The 20,496-nt window shown below is 47.2% G+C and overlaps 2 protein-coding genes across 9 annotated transcripts in view; one reads left to right on the top strand and one right to left on the bottom strand.

The window, feature by feature from the left end:
* PPP2R2B (protein phosphatase 2 regulatory subunit Bbeta) overlaps positions 1-2,666 on the top strand; it is an 80,410-nt gene extending 77,744 nt beyond the window's left edge. For all 3 annotated transcript variants that reach the window (XM_064161705.1, XM_064161704.1, XM_064161706.1), the window contains one exon: positions 621-2,666. In XM_064161705.1, coding sequence (XP_064017775.1) covers positions 621-900 — 280 coding nt within the window. In that variant the 3' untranslated portion in view covers positions 901-2,666. The remainder of the gene's footprint in view (positions 1-620) is intronic.
* Positions 2,667-4,442: 1,776 nt separating this feature from the next.
* The window catches only part of TCERG1 (transcription elongation regulator 1), a 32,918-nt gene continuing 16,864 nt past the window's right edge, over positions 4,443-20,496 (bottom strand). For all 6 annotated transcript variants that reach the window (XM_064161697.1, XM_064161698.1, XM_064161699.1 and 3 more), the window contains 12 exons: positions 19,760-19,920; positions 18,904-18,970; positions 17,808-17,943; positions 16,827-16,916; positions 15,959-16,077; positions 13,803-13,953; positions 9,524-9,688; positions 8,475-8,657; positions 8,058-8,237; positions 7,024-7,107; positions 6,728-6,828; positions 4,443-5,551 (listed from right to left, as the gene is read on the bottom strand). In XM_064161697.1, coding sequence (XP_064017767.1) covers positions 5,350-5,551; positions 6,728-6,828; positions 7,024-7,107; positions 8,058-8,237; positions 8,475-8,657; positions 9,524-9,688; positions 13,803-13,953; positions 15,959-16,077; positions 16,827-16,916; positions 17,808-17,943; positions 18,904-18,970; positions 19,760-19,920 — 1,639 coding nt within the window. In that variant the 3' untranslated portion in view covers positions 4,443-5,349. The remainder of the gene's footprint in view (positions 5,552-6,727; positions 6,829-7,023; positions 7,108-8,057; positions 8,238-8,474; positions 8,658-9,523; positions 9,689-13,802; positions 13,954-15,958; positions 16,078-16,826; positions 16,917-17,807; positions 17,944-18,903; positions 18,971-19,759; positions 19,921-20,496) is intronic.

The following is a 20,496-nucleotide window of genomic DNA, read 5'->3' as shown; positions in this document are numbered from 1 at the left end:
GAACATACAATAAGGATCACCTGAACCTGGGGCCCCAAATCCAGGTGTTGATGGGGGCATCCGCTGGGGTTCCAGCTCTCTTATGGATTGAGTTTAGATTCTGTCTCCATTTCACCCACACCTGGAAGAGAGCAGTGATGTGTTTGGCTCCAGCTTGCCAAGCCTAGGGTTGGGACTCTGTCCTCACACAGACCACACTGATGCAGGTGGCAGAAGGACGTGCAGCCAGGTGGTTCTGCACCATCAGAGGTGCAGACTGGGGCCCAAACTCCAAACCCCATTTTACCTCTGGATTTTTTGCCTTCTCTAGTACAAGGCCAGTTGCCTCAAGAAGAGCTGGAAATCCCTAGCTAAAGCTTTGCCCTAAGGACTGAGCTCCACGTGTATTGTTACTCTTGAAAAGAGTTATCCCCCCCGACCCTAATAGCCTCTGGTTGAAAGACAAGGAGATGGTGGGAACCTGGCTCCAGTGGCTGAGCCTGAGCCTTTCGGTGCAGAACAGAGCTGCTGGGAAGCCTGGTTCCCACGGGGCCTGTGCTGGGCAGAGCCAGGGCATCGCAGGCAGGTGGGCAGCAGGGCTTGTGCTGCTCATGGTGACCCATTCTGTGCCCCCCTCGCAGCGTCATCATGACAGGCTCCTACAACAACTTCTTCCGCATGTTCGACCGCAACACGAAGCGCGACGTGACGCTGGAGGCCTCGCGGGAGAACAGCAAGCCCCGCGCCATCCTCAAGCCCCGCAAGGTCTGCGTGGGCGGCAAGCGGCGGAAGGACGAAATCAGCGTGGACAGCCTGGACTTCAGCAAAAAGATCCTGCACACGGCCTGGCACCCCTCCGAGAACATCATCGCCGTGGCCGCCACCAACAACCTGTACATCTTCCAGGACAAGGTTAACTAGGAGGACACGGCGCTCCTTGGGAGGCTCGTGTACCGGCGCCAGCGCACGCGTGCCCTCAAGTGTTGCTGTTCTTTTCCTTTCTCTCTTTCTTTTCCCCCTTTCCTTCCTCTTCCTCCTTCCAGTTGTTGCTCTTCAGGTAGCATCTGAACAGGGTAGCAGGAGTGGCCTGCACCCTCAGTGCTGGGGGACACCCAGAGACACCCCATTTCTTGTTGAGCACTCAGAGGTGTTGAACGTTTGCTGCCCCACTGTCCTCAGGTGGCTCTGGGCTAGCTGGAGCCATCTGGTCGTGGATAAGGTGGTGGTGGTGGTGGTGTGGGCTGTCAGCAGCAGATAGGGAGGGGGCACGTGGTGTGTGTGCCCATGGGGCATTCCAGCAAGTCTTGCTCTGATCGTTCAAACTTGACCTGAGCAGTACTGCACCTGTGGTGTTGCAAGAGCAGAACCTTGTCCCTGTTGCCCTGTTTCACGTTTGTCTTTTTATTATTATTTTGTGTTGTCACCAACAGAGACAGCAACCCTCACCCTAACCTGGGACAGCTCAGATTTGCAAGGGACAAGCTTACAGGGCCTGGGGCAGGGGGGAATCTGCTGCACACTGGCCAGGATGCTGCCTCTCTCCACGCCACTGACACCTTCCTGAGGATTTGGCTTTGTAGATACTGTGGTGCCTTTCTTGGTATATGAAATACCTTTATAAATGATGCTTCCAAACTGCATTGACTGCAAACCAAATCCACCCTGGGCAAACCTCTGCAGCTCCTGTCTTTTGCTTTGGTCATTTTCACCTGTTCTGTTGTGAGCTCTTGCATGTTGTGACTCTTTCACTCTCTCTCTGTCTCTCTTTCTCTCTCTCTCTCTCTCTGTGTTTCTCTTTTTTTAATTATTTATTTATTAGATTTTTTTAAAGATAAAGTTGCTAATTTATGACCTTCTAAAAAAAAAGGAATCCAACCCTACCTTGCTGTTAGCGCCTGACTGCTTCAGAGAGGGGCCCTCTGAGGTCCTATCTTATCATAACAGTAACGACAATAAAAGCAGTAACTCCTCCTCTCTGCATGGCCAGGCTGCCCCTCTCTACTCTAGAGACTGCTCAGGCCCTTCCTCCTTCCACTTGAGCGACTGTTCAATAACAAAACCAACGAAACCAGAACTGCTGAGTTTTCAGTCAACCTGAAAACTGCTCCTGCAAGAAAAAGCAAATGAGTCAATGAAGTCAGTTAAGAGCCAACGCTGGCACTGCAGGGATGGCTCCCTAAGGGCATCCCTCCAGCCCTGGCATCCTTCCAGCACTGGCATCTCTGTGGGGATGGGCATAGGAAGCTCCATAGGCCAAATGTCTTCTTGGGACAGTCTCTGTGGGGCACCATGAGAATTCCAGCACGTCCTACTGTGGCCTCCCAGCTCCTACACCCAGCACAGGAGAGGAGCTGCCACTCACTCGAGGAGCAGAGGGACCCCATGGAAACCAGAAGCTGTGGAGCAGAGGGACCCCGACCAGACTTTGGCCCCTGGAGGGAGCCTGGGAGCACTGGGACAGAGCTGGCCACCTTCAGAAGAGTGACCACACAGGAAGAACAAAGTGCACTGGCTCATAAATGTACCACAAGTGATGGCTTTTGGGAGTAACTGTGTGTTTTTTTTTAATGAAATGGTTAATAAAATAGCAAGAGTAAAGAAATCGTTTTTTTAAAAAAAAGCTCTTTTTTGGTTCCTGTACAGAAAGCCTGCACTCTGCTCTCAGAAGTAAAGTTGTCCCAAACCTGTCTCGCTGTGAAGTCACTGCTTCTTGTGCCTCTGCTCTGCTGGTGATTCTCTGGCACCCAGACTGTAGCTGAAGGTCTCTGCTCAGTGGACTGAGACCTGCTGGGTCTGTGCAGCCCAGAGGTGCTGATGCCTGGGCAATCTGGAGAGCAATGGGAGGGAATCCAGCCTCTCACTTTAGCAGTCTGACAAGGGGCATCCCCCCAGTCCCATTTGCTGCTGACAGTGTGTGGGAGGGGCAACAGAAACACAGGGGTGCATCCAGAGGGATGATGTCCTCCTCATCCAGTCGTTTACAGACTTGTGGATGGCTCCATGGCTTTGTGCCCCACAGCCCTGTATCACTCAGGATGTTTGCTGGGCAAAGCTGGTGCTGCAGCTGGGGCAGGCCCAGGCCTGGTAGAGGCTGCAGGGACAGGAAGCCTCAGATAGCCTTGCAAGCTGTGCTGCCCACAGCAGCCTGCACCAACACAGCCAGAGGCCCTGGCTACTGCATCACAGTGATGGCCAGACAGAGGGGGTTGTCACAAAGCCAGCACAGAGCAGCTCAACATTAAGTTTTAAACAGATTATCTGGGGCTGGAAGTTCTTGCTCTCATCAGTGCAGAGATACGATAAAATTAAGACTTCTGTGCCTGTTATTAGCCACTGACCACAGCTCCCCTCTGGCAGCACAGTGAGGATGGCTTCAAAGCACAGGCACAACATTCATAATAAATGTCCCCAGGTGGTGTGGGAAATGCAGGTGACACAGCCTTGTGGTGCTCCAGCCCCTCACTGGGGTACTATTTATTGCTGTTTCAAGAGTGTCCAAGATGCCCAGAACCTGCTAGGCTCAGTACCAGCTCCTGGAGCAGAAGGAAGAAGAAACCAGAGTGGTGGCAGGCTTTGCTCAGCAGCTGGAAACAGCAACGCAGCCCCAAAAATTGAACCCTGAGACCGGCCCTCCTGCCAGGGATGGGCTGCAGCTCCTGTCCCAGAGAGGAGTTGGGCTTTCCCATAGCTGAGTCTCTCTTTCCTGACCTCGCATTTCCCTCCTGCCCCTGAGTGCTCAGCTGCAGCACCAGTCCTGGACTCAGGGGGCTGGGCTGTGATGGCAAAGGCACTGGAAACACTGTCAGCTTCCCTGCATATCTAGAGGAGGATCCCACAGACTCTCCCTGCTGCTGGCGGGGCAAAGGGGACCCATAGCTGAGGTGGAGCTGTCCCACATCACCAGCGCAGCATAGCTGCAGCTGCAGCACCCCCCACCCACTGCTTCAGGGGCGATTGCTTTATCCCCAGAATAAGCAGATAAATAAATGCTAATGAACATCTGGTGCCCATAAACAAGATAAATTTAAATTAATAGCAATCACATTCATTTAATGAACGAGTTCAGAGCATTTTAAAGCCATTGTAAACCATGCACGGCCTCCTGCAGGGCTGAGCAGGGAGGAATCCCTCCACTGGTAGAGCACAGCCCTGTGCTCCCATGGTGAGGGACACGGTACCATGAACCCACCTCCACTGTCCTGCTCTAGGCCACCTGCTGTGTCCCTGATGTGACCACAGAGGTGATGCCTAGAGGCAGTGGAGGAGACACAAAGCCTCTGCACAGGCTGGTAGGTATGAACGGGCCTTGCAGGGGCCTCCCCTGTCTTGGGGGTTGAGGACTCTGTGCTGGCAGCTGGGCACTGAAAGGAGCTGACCTGCCATCATCACCTGACCCTGTTCACTCCTAAATTCATCAGTCCAACAAAAGGCACCACAAAGGGGTGTTGGGCCTGTACAATCCATATATAAAAAGGGTTGGTTTATTGTCGTTCAAATACAGAAACTGGACAATCCCAACGTCTCAAAATTAAACTTTAGAAACACAAGTTTAACATTCAAAACAGGAGTATAGTTTACAAGAGTTGCCCAGAGGGGAGATCCACAGTCTAATCCAGAGTGTGTAAAGATCACTTGATGGTAAAGAAAAAGGTGTCTGTACAACCGTCCTGTCCTGCGCCACCACTCACCGAGTGGCTCCAGCCTCAGGGAGAAGCTATCAGACAAATCTTCACTTGGGCAGAGCAACCTGGTCTGTGTCTAACTCGAGGGTTGAGGGAGGAACAAAGCAGAGCTGTGAACAAGTTTGGTTTGGTCTCTCAGGCCAAATTCTCTCAGTTCTGACCCCAGCTGGAATGGATTGAGCTCCATCCCAAGGGTGAAGGCAAGCAGAGGACTAGGAGCTGTGTCTCCAGAACACAGTCTCCAGTAATCAATAATTTAATGTCCCAGGCAGCACTTCTCCCAGCGAGGGCCCAGGACACCGGGACACTGCTGGTGGCACACATGCAGCACAAGTTCAAACCTCACAAAGACTCACACCTAGGACCCTGCCTAGAAGGCAGCCTCCACATCCCACCACCCACACAGACACTGCAGCGCTCCAGAGCTGGTCACCAAGCACTGCCCACACGCTCCCATTCTTGTCAGTCATGCCCCAGAGAAGCTCATAAATACCTTCAACGTGGGCTTTCTGTTGTTGCTTCCCCCCCACCCAGCCAGAGACCATTTCATGTTCACAAACGCTGCTTCTTCCTCTGCTCCTCAGATGGTTTTGCAATGTACTCACGGCAATGTGTATGTATAAACCTGACAGATGGCTCATGCAAGCTTTTGGATTTAAGATACCCCCAGCTGAGGAGTACTTCAGGACTATTTCGTTGTTCGTCTCGTGGGCTCTGAGGCTGTGGGTGGTGGAGGTGGCCCCCGGCGGTCCAGGTCATCCACATAGGACACAATGAGCTTGCGCCTCTCCTCTGGCACGCAGTCGAGCACCAGGTAACGCTTGTCATTCTGTAAGATCTTCTCTACATCCTTCAGGTGCTGATCTGACTCCTGGATCAGCTTTTTGGATCTGAAAGCAAGTGTAACAATTACCACCTGAGTGGTCCAGCATGCTCAGAACACCCCAGAGCCCACACAACATCCCAGAAGCCTCCCAAAGCTGCCCATGCTCCAAGAAAGCACAGGTAAAGTCAGTGAGGAGGAGAAGCAGGGAAAAGGTGCAGAGACTTGGAGCTCTTCACTAGAAAGAAGCTGCTCTAGGTCAGGAGCAGACAAAATCAACACCACCCTGCACAGAACAGAGCAGCTTAAGTTGGTGCTGCACTAACAAACACCAAAGCAAGAGTCCTGCCTGGCTGCAGTGGCCTTGTACAGCACTACTTGAGCTATGCAAATGCTAAAGCCTAGAGAGACCAAAAAATTATAATCAGAGTTTTACATTCACATCTAAACGAGGCAAATAATTAGAACCTCAATGTGGCAGTCTCAGTTCAGTCCAGCCTGACTGACCAAGCATTCCCACTCCATCAGCTTCGAGCACTGGCAGTGAGGGCAACTCTACCTGAAACCAGAATCCCAACACAACAACACTGACCGCAAGGCCACTGAGAGGTTCACTGGGATCCACAGAACTTGATTTAGTTCTCACTTGTTTAATCAGCCTTTCATTTCTGGCAGACTTGTTTTGGTCTGTACCCAGGACTTTCCATCAACCTCACCATCCCCTGGAGCTGAGTGACAAAGCCAACGCTTTGCAAGCCTGTGAGGCCCCTGTCAGAAAAGTCCTCCCACAGAAACCAGGCACTTTAGTTATGGGGGTTTTAACAACATTTCAATGAAACCAATATTTCTCTGCTGTCTGCTTCAGAGTCCTGAGGCAGAGCCCTTACTTCAGGATGGATCCCTCTGGAGTCTAAATCAAGGGCTAGCATAGCACATGAAGAACACCCTTCACCACCACACAAATCTAACACCTGCCAGCTCAGGGTACTGCTCCCAGAGCGCTGTTCCAGAGCCAAAGGGAACCTCACCCAGTGCTGGTTTGATTCGCCTTAGAAATGTCAAAATAAAGCAAACAGAGCTCTCCAGCTGCTGTAGATTTTTTTTTGCTGACAGGTTATGAAAGGCTGTAAAGTATAACTTAGACATCAGTGCATGCTGGGAGGAAACAACTGGCAGGCTGCAGCCCTTTACATGGAGAAGCACAAGAAACAGCCAAGCCCTTTACTGTCCCCATGCCACACACCTGTAGGTTATAAATTTGGTCTCTTTCAGCAGCGTCCTGAAGTCAGCTTTGGCAGTGATGTATTTGTCCCGAATGTACTCCTCAAACTCCCTTTGCTTCTTCTGCAGGGAAAGAGAAAAGCTTCAAACACTGAGTGCAGAGTGAGTGCTTGATGCAGCTCAAGCAGTAATTACACCACAGTTCTGGGGGTCCTTCCCAGTTTTAGTTCCAGCAGTGGCACTGCTCACAGAGCAGGAATCCTTTCTGCAGCCGTTAACTCGCTCTGCAAGGCAGCCACGGAGATGCAAACCACTCACCCTGTCACTTGAAGAAAATTTAATGCACCTTGGATCTTCTTTAATGATTTTTTTCACTTCTTTCCACGTTGATGTTAAAGTTATCTTTAAAAAAATAAAAGCAAAAGCAGTTAAATTTAAAGCAAACCCAAATAAACTAGATTCTAAGACAGGATGTAAATATTCCTCTAGCTAGAGCTTTGACACATTTCCCAAGCCCACTGCCAAAACTGCTGCTGTAAGTGCTGAGGTTTGGTTATTTTTACTGCTACATTTGTATTTCTAACCAGACTATTTTTTATATTTACTTTTCTTTAGTATTTGGAGACAACACTTCCAGCTCAAAGCCTTCACAAAACACAATTTACCTCCCAGCATCCTTTTCTGGCACATACAGATGGATACAAATGTGCTGCTAAAAATGACCTACAGAAAACTTGCTCCAGAGTTTCCTGTCTGTTACTTGATTCTGTCACATCAACATCTGCCTGGTGCTCTTAATAAAGGTGTTAAAATTGAGGTAAAAAACTTCAGGGTTCAAAAACAAGCTGACTGAAGCTGGCATACAACTGAAAAGGAGCAAGACTCACTAAGGCCCAGGACAGAATAGGTGATGGATTTCCACAGCATCACACAGGATAAAAGTTCAGATTCATCAGCATGAGATAAAGCAGGAAAACATTAAAAGGGGTGAACTTGGTAAGCTTAGAAACTGCCATTCATTAAGGCAAATGCACTGGGTTATCTGAGAGGGAGCAAGATGCCACAAGGAGTATCAAATAACTCAGTGCTGAGGAAATGCAACATCCTGCAGGAGAGAAAAAGATCTCTGGTTAGAAGCTTCAATGTCAATGAACTGAATGTTAAACCAAAAGAGCAGTGAACAGCTAAGGAAATAGAATGCACAAAGTTTGTTACAGAGAAGAAAAGGGTGGTGAAGCAGAGGGGCTCTGGAAATCAAACCAAACAAATCAGAGGGTGTGACAGAAAGCCAGGGAAGGAGAAGCCACAAGGGGCTGGCAGAAATGTGGAGTGTGAATGCAGAGAGCTCTTACCGCTGAAGTTTCATCCAGGAGCTGCCTAAAGTGTTCCCTCTTTTTTTTGGTAAGTGCTTCAATGTGCTCGTTGAAGAGCTTCTCTTTCTCTTCTCTTTCTAGCAAGGAGCCCGACTCCCACCGGTGATCTTTGCGTAGGGTCCTCCTGGTATCAGACCAAGACACGTCTGAAGAACGCACCTGAGTCAAGAGAGGATCGGGGTTTAAACCAGTTTTGCCTGTTCTTCACTGGGATCTCTTCTGTACACCTTGGGTTATTTCTCGTTTTGAGAGAAGCTTCAAGCTGCATATAAAATCCCCCCAAACAACCCAACCCAAACAGCCTTTGAGAAGAAATCTGTAGCACCCTCAGCATGAAGTCTACATAAACATAGCAGAGGTTCAGGGAGCAGCTGAGCAAGCCCCTCCAGATCTCACCATGTCCGACAGAAGGGCTTTGAAGTTCTGGATGGCCTCCTCCCGCTTGTGCTGCTCACGCTCCCGGTCGATCTCCTTGGTCTGCTCAGAACGCGCTTTCTGCACCTCGCGCTCGCGCTCCCGCAGGCTCGCCTCGATGCGTGCCTGCCTCTCCAGCTCCTTCTCCTTCTCAGAGTCTAAGTTCTGGGGTGCAAGAACAAGCTCGGCTCAATCACAACACCACCTTCCAAACTTCCACTAGACAAATGAATCCGAATGTTATCGGAACAAAGGCACCTTGGAACAAAGTGCTCCAGGCTGACAATCTCTTCAGCTGAGCACTGCAGGGTTTGCGTGGGAGTCACAAGGCTCTCAGGAGCGTCTGGGTTGTGTGCAGTGACAAACTGCCAATAATGGGAGGACAGGGGAGAGTGGAATCACTATTGGCGAGTCCAGTTTTACATGAACTGCCTGAAGACAGAGGCAGGGATACTGGAGTTGTGTGTGCACCGCCTGTATTCCTGAAGAAGGCCAGGCATACACAGAAACTCAGGCATTGGAATAGGTTACCCAGTGAGACAGTGACACCATCTCTGCAGGTGTTCAAGAAACATGTGGACATGGCACTTTGGGTTGTGGTTTAATGGCCATGATGGTCTTAGATTGATGGCTGGACTCAATGACCTTCGAGGTCTCTTCCAACCAAAACAGTTCTGTGTTTCTGCAAGGAATCACAGTAAGCTTAACCTGCCCACCCTAGAGGGAAGCAATCACTGTGGTGTCTGCATTTCCTGAAGCTTTACTCTATTTTTACAAGCAGGGGCTTTACAGGAGTCTCCACCTTCCTTTCTCTGCTAGTAAGTTCTCCCCATACTGTGTGTGTGTGGATGTGCACACACAGGTGCCATGCCCATCTGCAGCAGCACCTCCTGGAATAGCACTTCTAGGCTTCAGACTGCCACTCCGAGGTACTTCCACATGTAACTTAGGTACAGAGTTTTCTCTCCACAGAACTAAAGCACAGACTAGTCTGTCTGTGGCCAGCAGAACATCCAAGGGCTCAAGTATACCTTGGCTATTTTCTCTATGTACTGCTTGAAAAGGTCTTCCCTCTGTGAGGAGCTATCCACTGCCTTGTAACGGGGGTCAGTCTCCACTTTGTCCTTCACTTTGCTCCAGCGAGACTGACTGTCCAGGTGATGGTTAGCCAGGAGCTCAAAGAAGTCCATTTTGATCTGGTTTACAGACAGAAACAGAAAGGCAGCGCTTGAGAACGATCCTTTGAGACCTAACAGTTTGCTCTTATGAAAAAAGGAATTGACTTACCTCCAGGAGAGGGGAGCACATTAATATCACATCCCACAACAAAGAAATCACTAAACCCCTCCATTAATGTAAAAATCATCTAAATCTCCCCTTTCCTTGCACCTGTTTTAGCAAAATTGGCCCATTAAGAGGGTCTGCTACACTCAAGATGAGCTATATTCTTTAAAGAGTAATTACTCAAACCAGTTTTTATCATTTTACTCCAATTTATGCTTCTATCTTGCACTTTTGTATCTGTATCTCAAAGTAACAAGTTACTGACTCTTCATGAGAGCATTACGCACATTAACGCTACACAGGTTTTGCAGCTTTAAACTGGGATCCAGGCAAGGATTTACTGACTCCTCCTACCAGTGTCCAAGCAACAGAGGTAAATACTTGGAGCTGCTGACAAACAGCAGATCTAACCAAACAAGAATTACCCCCAGTAAATTGTAGTTAAGGTGGATATGCACATAGATATATCTAGAAGTTTAAGGAAGTGTTTTAGTCTCCATTTTCAATGGGAAGTGGCATGCCAATGCTCTGCCCATCACAGCAAACCCTGTAAAGGGCTGGCAGAGGATCAGTCATGGCAGGTTTTTTATATCTAGACAACCAGCAACATTTTCATCCAAACTCCTAGAAACAGCAGCTCTAAGAGTCTGCCGCTCCTGTATTGCACCTCTTTTCTCTGGGGTAGATAATGTCTTGCTCTTGCTGTACTTTGGAGCTCATCCCAAGCCTGGTTTGGCTCTTCAGCCCCATCTCTCACCGAGTGCCAGGGGATGCCTTCAGGAACTCCCCAAGCAAGGTGAAACATGCTGCCTTCACAGCACCCTCACACCCTGCTGGGCCATGGCATCAACCCCTCTGGATGGCACACTGATTAAAACCCCCAAACCTAGAAGGGATGGCCATTCAGTTTTTATTACTCATCCCCTTTGAAACAGAAAACCACCAAAGCAGTGGAGCTGCAGCACAGTGAAGTTCATAAGGGAAGGCAGATGGACAGACCAACAAATTCTGGCTTGCCAGAGAACCGTCCTAGACCCATTCCCCAAAAATACATTTAGTCACTGAGTGCAAGAGCAAAACGAAATCAGAACCAATACCCTGCAAACTTGACCCCAAATAACTTCTTCACAGTATTAACATATCAACATAAAAGGCTTTATAGGGTTTCTCCTTTACTATCTTAGCAGGGAGATGAAGAGAGCAAGCAGAGGTTAGAAAACACCTGGTTAGTGCCAGTGGAAGGTGCTCTACATCTACAGCACTAGCACTTGGTCTTACAGCAGCTGAACAAAATGCTAAGCAAACCATTTATTCACTGTAAAGTTAAGAATATTGTTGCAAAACATCTTAAAACATGCATGCAGTATCAAAAAGGTGAAGCTTTCTAAGCCTTGGCATGAGAAATATTCATTCAAAATTAAATGAATCCCAGATGCTACCACAGAAGTCTGTAAAGTAAGGGTATGGCAAAGTCCCAACAACAGCACTGCCCAAAACACCTGTGGGTCTGCCCCACAGCATCAACACTGCACTGCTATGGATCCCTGCCCCATAGCATCAACGCTGTGGGAAGGACCAGGGCACCCACTGCAGTACAACCCAAACCTAGTAAGAATATCACGACCTGCAGACCCGTGGGACCACCAGCAGCCCCCTCAGGCTGTGTGCTGACTCCTGCCAGCACTTCCTCCTCTGCCAAGGTGCTGGCTTGTGGCTGAGCAGAGAAGCAGAAGGGTATAGCCAGCTCCCTCCCCTAGAAAAAAAATGAGGGACACTTCCAGACCTTTAATGCTCTTACAGCATGGGTTTAGCTTCAGCCACCCTACATACAGGTGCTGCAGCTTGGGATTTCATTTAAAAAATAGGTGAAAACTCAAACAAATGAACCAAACACATCTCTCCAGGGAATAAACTGTTATGGTCACAGCTCCACAATGTTATGAGGTTAGAGATCTATACACAGTAGCTAGCTTGGCAAGAGAGCTGTTGGGAGGTAGTGACCTAGGACAGCTGAGCAGCCATCAGCACAGGGGGACTGTGGGACCTCTGCAACTGAGGTTTCTCTCAGTTTGTGATAAGGGAGTGTCAGGCTCTGCTCCTGGCATGGCTCAACCAAAGGACACGGGGCAGTGCTGTGTCCTGGGACAGCAGAGCGGCAGCTTGCTCAGCATTACCAGCTCAAATCCCTCCCTCCACACCCTGAATTCAGCTCTCCTGCACTTCCTACTCTGCCACCAGGGTTATACTCCCTCCCCGAAACGAGCCATGTGAACAAACCCCACCCTCTATAGAGCTGGCTGCTCCAGCATCACCCAACAAGCCATGCCTCAGCGAAGCAAAGAAAAAAAAATCAACCCCCTTCTATGATTTCAAACCCTTACATTAAAGATTTCTGTGAAGTTAATCCTCCTTAAAAATCAAGGTTTTGGACTTTTTATACACAGACTGAGAAAGCTTCAGGTTAAACGCCTTAACGTTTTCTTTTATGTTTTAAGCACTTTCAAAATCAAAGGAAGAACAAAACTGAAAATATTTCAGGTGTATTTAGAAGTCTTTTTTTTTTTTGGCAGTTAACACATTGCAGGTACAACTCTCATCACTTCACAAGGTAAGAAACTAAAAAAATGTAAAGTACCGGAAGGGCGGGAGGCTAAAGTCACCACACAGAGATACCAATGCTTTCCTCACTAGGGAATCCCATAATATTTGCGTGTCAGTGATTGACAGCTGTCAGACTGAACTGATTGACAGGCCGCACAGCACATAACTGTAAAGTCTATCCACTTGTTATAAAACAGAATACATAAAATGGTTACAAAAGGCTTAAAAAAAAAAATCAAATCAAATCAACAACAACAGAACATTATTTCAAAGGCAAACAAACACAGTCTCTCCGTTTAACTCTGCAGCAGTCATGCAACACCACCACACATCAGCTGGCTTTTCAAGTCTTCAGCTGCACTGTTAAACTGGAAGAAGGCTTTAAAATTGCATATTCTGAACCAAAAATGCAGCATAGGATCACAGAGTGGGGGTGTGCGTAACAGTCTGGCTTTGAACTATGCTGGCTCACCTCTGATAGCACAAAAGGTTATCAGCAAGGAGCCAGCAGCTGGGAAATGCTGAGTGTAGAGTGGAATCAAACCAGAGCAGCTGGGTTTGAAAGTGTGCAGAGCTCACTGAATAATCAAACTGCCCCCCAAATCTCAGCTGGCACCCAGCCTTTTCTCACCTGGGAGCATTCTCAGCAGGTGGAATTTGCAGTGAGTTTATGGTGTAAATATTACAGGCTGTGAACTGGCAGCAGTGATCATGCTCAGAGGTCACTCTCCCCACTCGCACACCACACAGGACACGCAGGGCAGTGGCTGCACTCTGTGCTAACACCTGAGGCCACCTCCCCAGCAGCTTGCTCTGCTACGGCCAAGAAGGCCAAGGGACACGTGGAATCCCTCAGGCTTTAGCAGCTGACCCCTCACTCTGATAAGCAGCAGTTTATACATAGGAAATATTTACTGGAAGATTCAGAAGGCACTGCAGTGCTAAGTTTTGGGTGGGTATGGAAGCTGTCTGCTATTCAAATGGAGAATCCTACAGAGAACTGCAGGTTCTCACTGGCCCCACTGAGAGCAGAGAGGCCATGAGCAGCTCTGGGGCCAAACAGGACACCAATTCTTTTCCTTCTAAAGCTTCAGGGTAATAGAACTTAAAATATTAGAAAGATCAGGTATTACTGCAGATAAGAATGCTACTTGCTTAGGTAAATGCAAAAAAGTGAGATTAAGTAAACTCAGCTTCACAAAAAAAGTTAACAATTCAGTTCTCTGTACTGTCAAAGTCAGTACCGTGCTAACCTCAGACAGCTTAGAGAGACCAAGGGGACACGAGGGACGTGTTTAGGCTGTACAGCCTCTACAAAGAGAAGGACCGTGTCTGAGGGCTCCCTGGAAAGCAGGCCCAGGCTGTCCCCACCCCTCCCTCAGACTCACACCACTCACACAGCTAAGACTAAAAGAATCTCCTTACCTTCTCCCCTCTGGTCTTCGAGTCTTCTTTTTCCTTCTTTCTTGCCGCTGTGATAAACTCATTAAACAAGGCCTCTCGATCTTTCATCTTTTCAATTGCCTTGAACCTCGAGTCTTTAGCATGCTTGGCTGCAAATTCACTAAAAGTAGTTCTGCAACAAAATGGCAAGTGAACTCATTTGGCAGAGCTGTCTTTGCTGGGGAGCAGGTTCAGCAGAGAAAAATTCCTTCTGCTGGGATGTGCCAGAGCACAGTGCAAAAACAAACCCAACATCCTGCAGGCTCACTAGAGCTGCTCCATCACTGCTCTACGTAGAAGGGTGTAGGCACACACATGGAAGCTTTTGTCAAGAGACAAAAGAGGGGATGGGGTGGTGGTTTGTTGGAATACAGCTACCTGCAGAAAGTGCAGGTGTAGGAGAGAGATTGCAATGCAACCAAGAAGAAGAAATGGAAAAACTCAAGTGGTCTACAAAACTCTTCCTTTCTTGTGGGTGAGCAGTTCAGCCACCAGCCTGCCCAGGTACTTCACAGCTGTGGAAGTGAAAATTTCAGGTGCACTCACTTGCAGCCAAACCATGCTAAGAGTTGACCAAGAAAAATCACCTGTTGGTATTAGTCACAATGGCTGAACCTTTTTTTTGCTCCTACAGTGAACATAGCACAGCCTGATCTCAAACCACAGAGAGCTGAGGTATCTCCACACTGCGGGCAGAGGGCTTTCAGCCCATGATCCCCACAGCCTTCCCTGAACCTTCTCTCACCTCCAGGGCCAGATTCCAAGCTGTGCAGTAGATATGGTACTGCCACTTACCTCGAAAAAAACCACTACTGTGCTTTTTCCAAGCTCTGATGCAAATCTGGCCCCAAGAATACGTGAGACACTTATAATCATACGAATGTTTTCATCACAGCATGGAAATAATTAGACTTGGAAAATCCAGCCTACTGTTGCTGTAGGGTAAATTGAAACAAGAAGAGAATTTGGTAGCTTATTCAAAAAGATTAGAAAGTGAATGTACAGCTATATTGAAGAACAAGAGCTGTTTAAGTGAAGTGGAACACAAACTCTTGAGCATGTTGGACTGAGATAGATGATAAAAAACCAGTCTGGCACTCACAGGAGTACAGCAATACCTTTAGACAAACACTGAAACCAGAAGACAAAGGATAAGATTAAACAAGACAGTATCTCAGCTGGAACTCTTTCCCACCCCAGCCCATAATCAGATAAGAGTCAGTCCCAATCACTGGAGATGAAGTTGAGGCTACTAAAGCTAACACAACAGCCCACCTTAGATTCAGAATTATTAACCTTGTTACTGATGAGCTTTTTCTTAAACCATTTTCATACCTTCATTCTTCCCAGTCTACTACAAAACTGCTACCCCTGTTAACTGAGCAGCTGGGTGTTTAAGTAAGAATTATTAATCATTTCTGAGGCAATTCAGAAGGTAACATAACACTGGCTTCCCCCAGACTTCCAAAAAGGGTCACTGAAAAAAAAATGAAGCTGAAGTGAAACAAATGAGTTGTTCTTTCACTGTAAAAGAATTCCTGACAGCTAGGCCAGAGGTGCTGAAAGAGAATGCTTTGGGGCTCAGCTGGTGACACAGGCACATAGTGAATGATGTGTGTGAGAAAGCTGGGAAACAAACAATCCAGGCAGTAAAATGTTGCATGTTTTGTACATTCACTGCATGGCTTCCCTGCTATGACTGCAAGAAGATCTGCCCGGCAGGAGGATGGAACAATTCCTGCATTAAAGCAACCAGAACATCCTGCACACTTTGTAACCACAGAAACATCCCTCAGCACACCCCCCCTCTAACAGCGAGGAAGCCTCTTCAGCACTTCTCAGAGAGTACTGATCAGAAGAAGGCTGTTACAGAAAACTTGTGGTGGAGCACAAGGCCTGTCTCACAGTCCAGACAGGGTGCTGGGGACTTCAAGTGAATTAAGCCACAGCAATCACTGTAAACCACAGGCTCTGTGATTTCACGGGCTGTGTGAACACAGGCAGGCAAAAGAGGAACCTCAACGAGATCTTGTGATATTCTCCTTCGCCCACTCTGAAAGAGGTTAATCTGCCTAATGTCATCCAGCACAGCTTGTTCTAATAGAGGTTATGCCTATGAGCAGGAAAGAAGCTCTTACCTTGGGTTAATCTTTGCTTCTTCCATCATTTTCTTGAAATCCTCCTTGGCCTGCATTATTTTGTTTTTCTTCTCCTTGCGCTCCTCTTCTGCCCGGGTTTTCACATACTGATCAAACACCTACAGAAACACCAGTCACCAACACAGTGCATGCACCCCTGAGGCCACCTCAACTCTAGGCAAAAGGCAGGAAAAAACACCCCACTTCTTCATTTTCTCTTGATTCCCTGTCTCCCATTTCCTCTCCTCTCACCACAGAGAAAGCAGAACGAAGGGTGAGGGAACCTTTGTATTCAAACGTGTAGATTACCCCAACCTGCAGAACACTCAGTGGATGATACCTGAACTGCATCTAAACACAGCCTGAGACCTGTGAAGCTTATTACACTCCATGGTATGTTGACATTCCTCTAGGTCATACCTGTAAAGCCAGCAGAACACTTCTGTACTCTTGAAGTTTTCCATTTCCCTACATCCAGATGAAGAAAAGCTTCTGGAGTGAGAATTTGCTTAACAATACAAATGCACTTTAGGTTGCTCCCTACCTGCTTTTTGTCATAAACAGATTATTCATATACCAATATTTTGAAGAGATACTGGTGATTCCCATCATCTCATTCAGGTTTTGGGAGCTCTCTGCAGGTAAACAACTCTCACTGTTAAAATACTCCATCTTCCAACCACAGAAGAAAGGAAACCATCAACTTGCTTCTTTCCTTGCTGGCTTCTTCTGTTACCAGACAAACCCTAAGCATAACAACCTCCCCCCACCACACTGCTTAGCCTGGAAGGTGACCAGGGACAGAAGCAGCAGACCGAGGATTAAAGAGCTATGTGTGGATGGGGAGAGAGATTAAATTCTCTTTTACCTGTTTTCTCTCCTTCGGGTTGAGAAGCAAATAACGAGGATCAAAAACTATCTTGTGCAGCTCTTTCTCCCACGTTGAAAAAGCAGAAACCTTAAATTAAAAGAAGTCAAAATTTAGCAATGGCTAAATCTCCTCAAACATACAGAAGCTGAACAGTTTTGCTGGAAAACTATAGGACAATCTGATGAAAAGAGGAAAACTACCTCATCCAGGAGTTTCCCTCACTAACAGATGAGTCAAAACTAATTGGATCTGAAAATGTCTAAATAACAACTACCCTTCCTTACTGCTGCTGTGTGACATTTAAAAACCCATCAGTCCACCAGAAGAAAGCCCTGAGATTCTCTTCTCATAGCCCACAGCTGCTCTGTACCTTTTGTAAGCGTTGTGAGTGCAAACAGCTCTGCTACAAGAGATGGATTTAAGTGCTTTCGCGCTCCTTTTAAATAAACCTTTATCAACCCAGGTATTGAAACTAAGTAAGAGCTGCATAGGCAGCAGGAATCACTGTGATTTTAAGTTTCTCCATACATTTACATCCTAGTAGCCTCATTTCTCTATCAAAGCTGACTAGCATCAAGCAGATTTCAAATTTAGTTGACTAAAAGTCTCCCATCAAAAGCTGAGAACAAGCAGAACTCATTGCCTGTCTCATACAGGAACACTAAAGATGTGTCTAGTCTAGCTGATTTATTTTCTAAGGCAGACTTCAATCAGGTATTACTTAAGTGGAAAAAAAGTTCAGAAAAAATAAATCAGGCTGTCTTGATGCTGTTTAATTTCAGTCACTTGGAAATCAAAGGTTTTCTACAACCACAACACTCTCTGAAAGCTGGTACCAAACACATCCATCGTGCAGAGGAAGGATGAGACTGTTGCCCTCACAAAGCACTGCGGGTTCTGAATTCCCCAAGAGCTGAAATCTCTGCCTGAACCACCTCTGCCCTCTCTCCCTTTCACACACACACAGATTTCTCTGACCCCTCTTTCTAGAAGCATGTCCTTGAACTGTTTCATCCGAGCCTCCAGTGGGACAATGGCTCTCTCTCGGGCGGCTTTAATTTCAGCTTCCATAGCAGCCTCCTTCTCTGAATCAATATCTTTGTTATCATCCTTCCTGAAAGAAAATAGAACAAAAAATACCACACAGCATAAATTGGGGAAGCGATGTGACAAACCCTGCAGGTTGGAAATTAACTCCAACAAGACAGAATGGGTATGACCAGTTACTTCAGAAGCACAGGCTTCCAAATCCTGGAAGCCACTCTCCAAGAGCTTTTACAGCAGAGCAATCAGCAGAAAAACTGCTGGAGGTTTTGGTGACAAAATCTTGTGCACAGAAATCACCCAGATGGATAAAAAGCAACAGAAACAAACTGTGCTGAACTGCACTCAAAATAGTCCTTGGATTCAGTGGCCGATACCATTCTCAATGATTGATGCTATTTCCTCCACCCATGAATTTCAGCTGTCTCAGGGAAATATTTAAGCTGCCCAAGTAAAACAGCAGGAAGCTGATAACTCCTCACCAAAGCTGTTCAGAAGAGGGCCACAAAGATGATCCAAGGGCAGGAACACCTCTGCCATGAGGATAGGCTGAGGGAGTTGGGGTTGCTCAGCCTAGAAAAGACTTTGGGAGAGACCTTACAGCTGCCTTCCAATACCTGAAAGGATCTTACAAGAAGGCTGAAGAGGGACTTTTCATAAGGGTGTTTAGCAATAGGACAACGAGGAATGGTTTCAAGCTGACAAAGAGTAAGTTTAGACTAGATCTTTGGGAGAAATTTCTCAGTATGAGGGTGGTGAGACTCTGGAACAGGTTGCCCGGAGAGGCTGTGGATGCCTCTCCTCCCTGGCGGTGTTCAAGGCCAGGTTAGAGGAGGCCTTGAGCAGCTGAGTCTAGCTGAGAAGTGTTTCTGCCAATGGCAGGGAGGTTGAAGTAGATGGTCTCTGAAGTCTCTTCCAGCCTAAGTCATTCTATCAGTTCCTGCCCTGCTGAATACAACCACACCCCCTGCTCAGCTGAAGAGCCTCAGGTATTTATCCCCACAGCCTACTCAGCACTGATCAAACTTACTTGCGCTTCTTAGTTTTGATCGGCTCATCTTCGTTTGCATCCTCTGTGGATTCGTGCTCTTCTCTGACTGTAACAGATTGCAACAACACTTTAGACACTTCATAAACACAACATCTATCTGACAAGTGAAGACCTGTATGCAAACAGAGGGCAATGTGTGGTACCATGATGTGTCCAGGCAAAGCAGATAAAGGGGCTTTCAGAATAACATCATGGGAACTTGCTGGCAGGGCTGACTTGTGGCCAGCTTTGGATTTAAAGTGACAAAACACTGACTCCTTGTTTCCAGGGGAAATACCCTCAGGCTGAACCATCCAATGAAGCACATCTGGATGTCCTGATCACCTACTTGCACTTTGCTCACCTTCAACTACCAAGTCCCTGTCATCTCAGGATCATTTACCAGAACTGATGCCAGAGAAAGCTCTCATTTCAGTGACCTCCTGAGTGTTCAGCTGTTTCCAAGCTGCACCCCAGTTGGTGCTCTCCAAGATAAATCCTCTTCTGTGAGAGCCTATTCCTACATTATGGTAACTCTTTCCTGTCCCCCAATTTGCTCTTACTTATAAAACACATACAACTTTTTTTTTTTCCAGTCACTAAAGACTGGGTTTTTTTTTCAGTCTGGTGTCATTTAGAAAACAGTTACCCTCCCTTTCACTCAACAGCCAGTTTCTTCCCAGAGAACTCTATCAACCTCCATTCCCAACAGCTTTCTTCAATTCCAAAGCTAGACACATTTTTCAGTACTCCTGACATTTCTCTCACTCATCTGGATGTTACCACGAAAGAAGTGATCAGTTACACTCAGACTTCTGAAGGCAACGAGATCAGACCCATTCAGTTATGCTCTTACTAAGTTTTTTTGCTTCTTCCATTCCTTTTTTGTGAGGAGGTTCTTGAATAATCTTGTCGACATCAGCTCTTCCAATGAGGTCGTCAGGTCGGTCCCACATGGACAGCCGCGTGGTGGGGTTGTAGAAGAAGACACGCTCGTCACCAGTCCACACCACGCACCTGGGGGGGTTAGCAGGCAGACAGAAGACCTGTGTCAAATCTTGCTTTCCATATCTGCTGCCATACTCAGACTGGAGCAAACCCAGTGGTCCCAGAAAGATCCAGTTACACTCACTGCACCACTACTAGACACTCCTACAGCCCAAATGGGACATGGAATTGCTGCTTTTCTCCCCTAGCAGACTGGAAGGGCAATGTTAAAGTGACTTCACCAGGAGCTGCAGCATGCTCAGGCCTTCTCTAGAAAAAGGCTTGGTCAGGTAAATGACATTTTGGCACAAAACCTACCTCATCTCTTCACTGTCTCACAAAGTGAGAAGAAAAGGAACCCAAAGATCTTGCCAGAACTTAAAAAAGGATGGGATGAAACAACCAGAGAGATAGGTTTAGGTAATAAACATCAACTACAAAAAATCATCAATGGCTACATTGAAAAAAGTAAAACAATATCACTTTTTTACCTTGGCCATACAAAAAGCTACTACAGCAGAAGTAACCTCACCATGCCATCAAACACATGGGGCATCTGACTAGTATCTGTGCCAACTGAAAATCCCCAAAGGATTGACCTGGCCA

The sequence above is a fragment of the Pogoniulus pusillus genome, chromosome 22 (genome assembly GCF_015220805.1).
Source record: "Pogoniulus pusillus isolate bPogPus1 chromosome 22, bPogPus1.pri, whole genome shotgun sequence".
Lineage (NCBI taxonomy): Eukaryota > Metazoa > Chordata > Aves > Piciformes > Lybiidae > Pogoniulus > Pogoniulus pusillus.
Note: the sequence above shows the minus strand (reverse complement) of the source record. Positions and strands in the feature narration are given on the sequence as shown.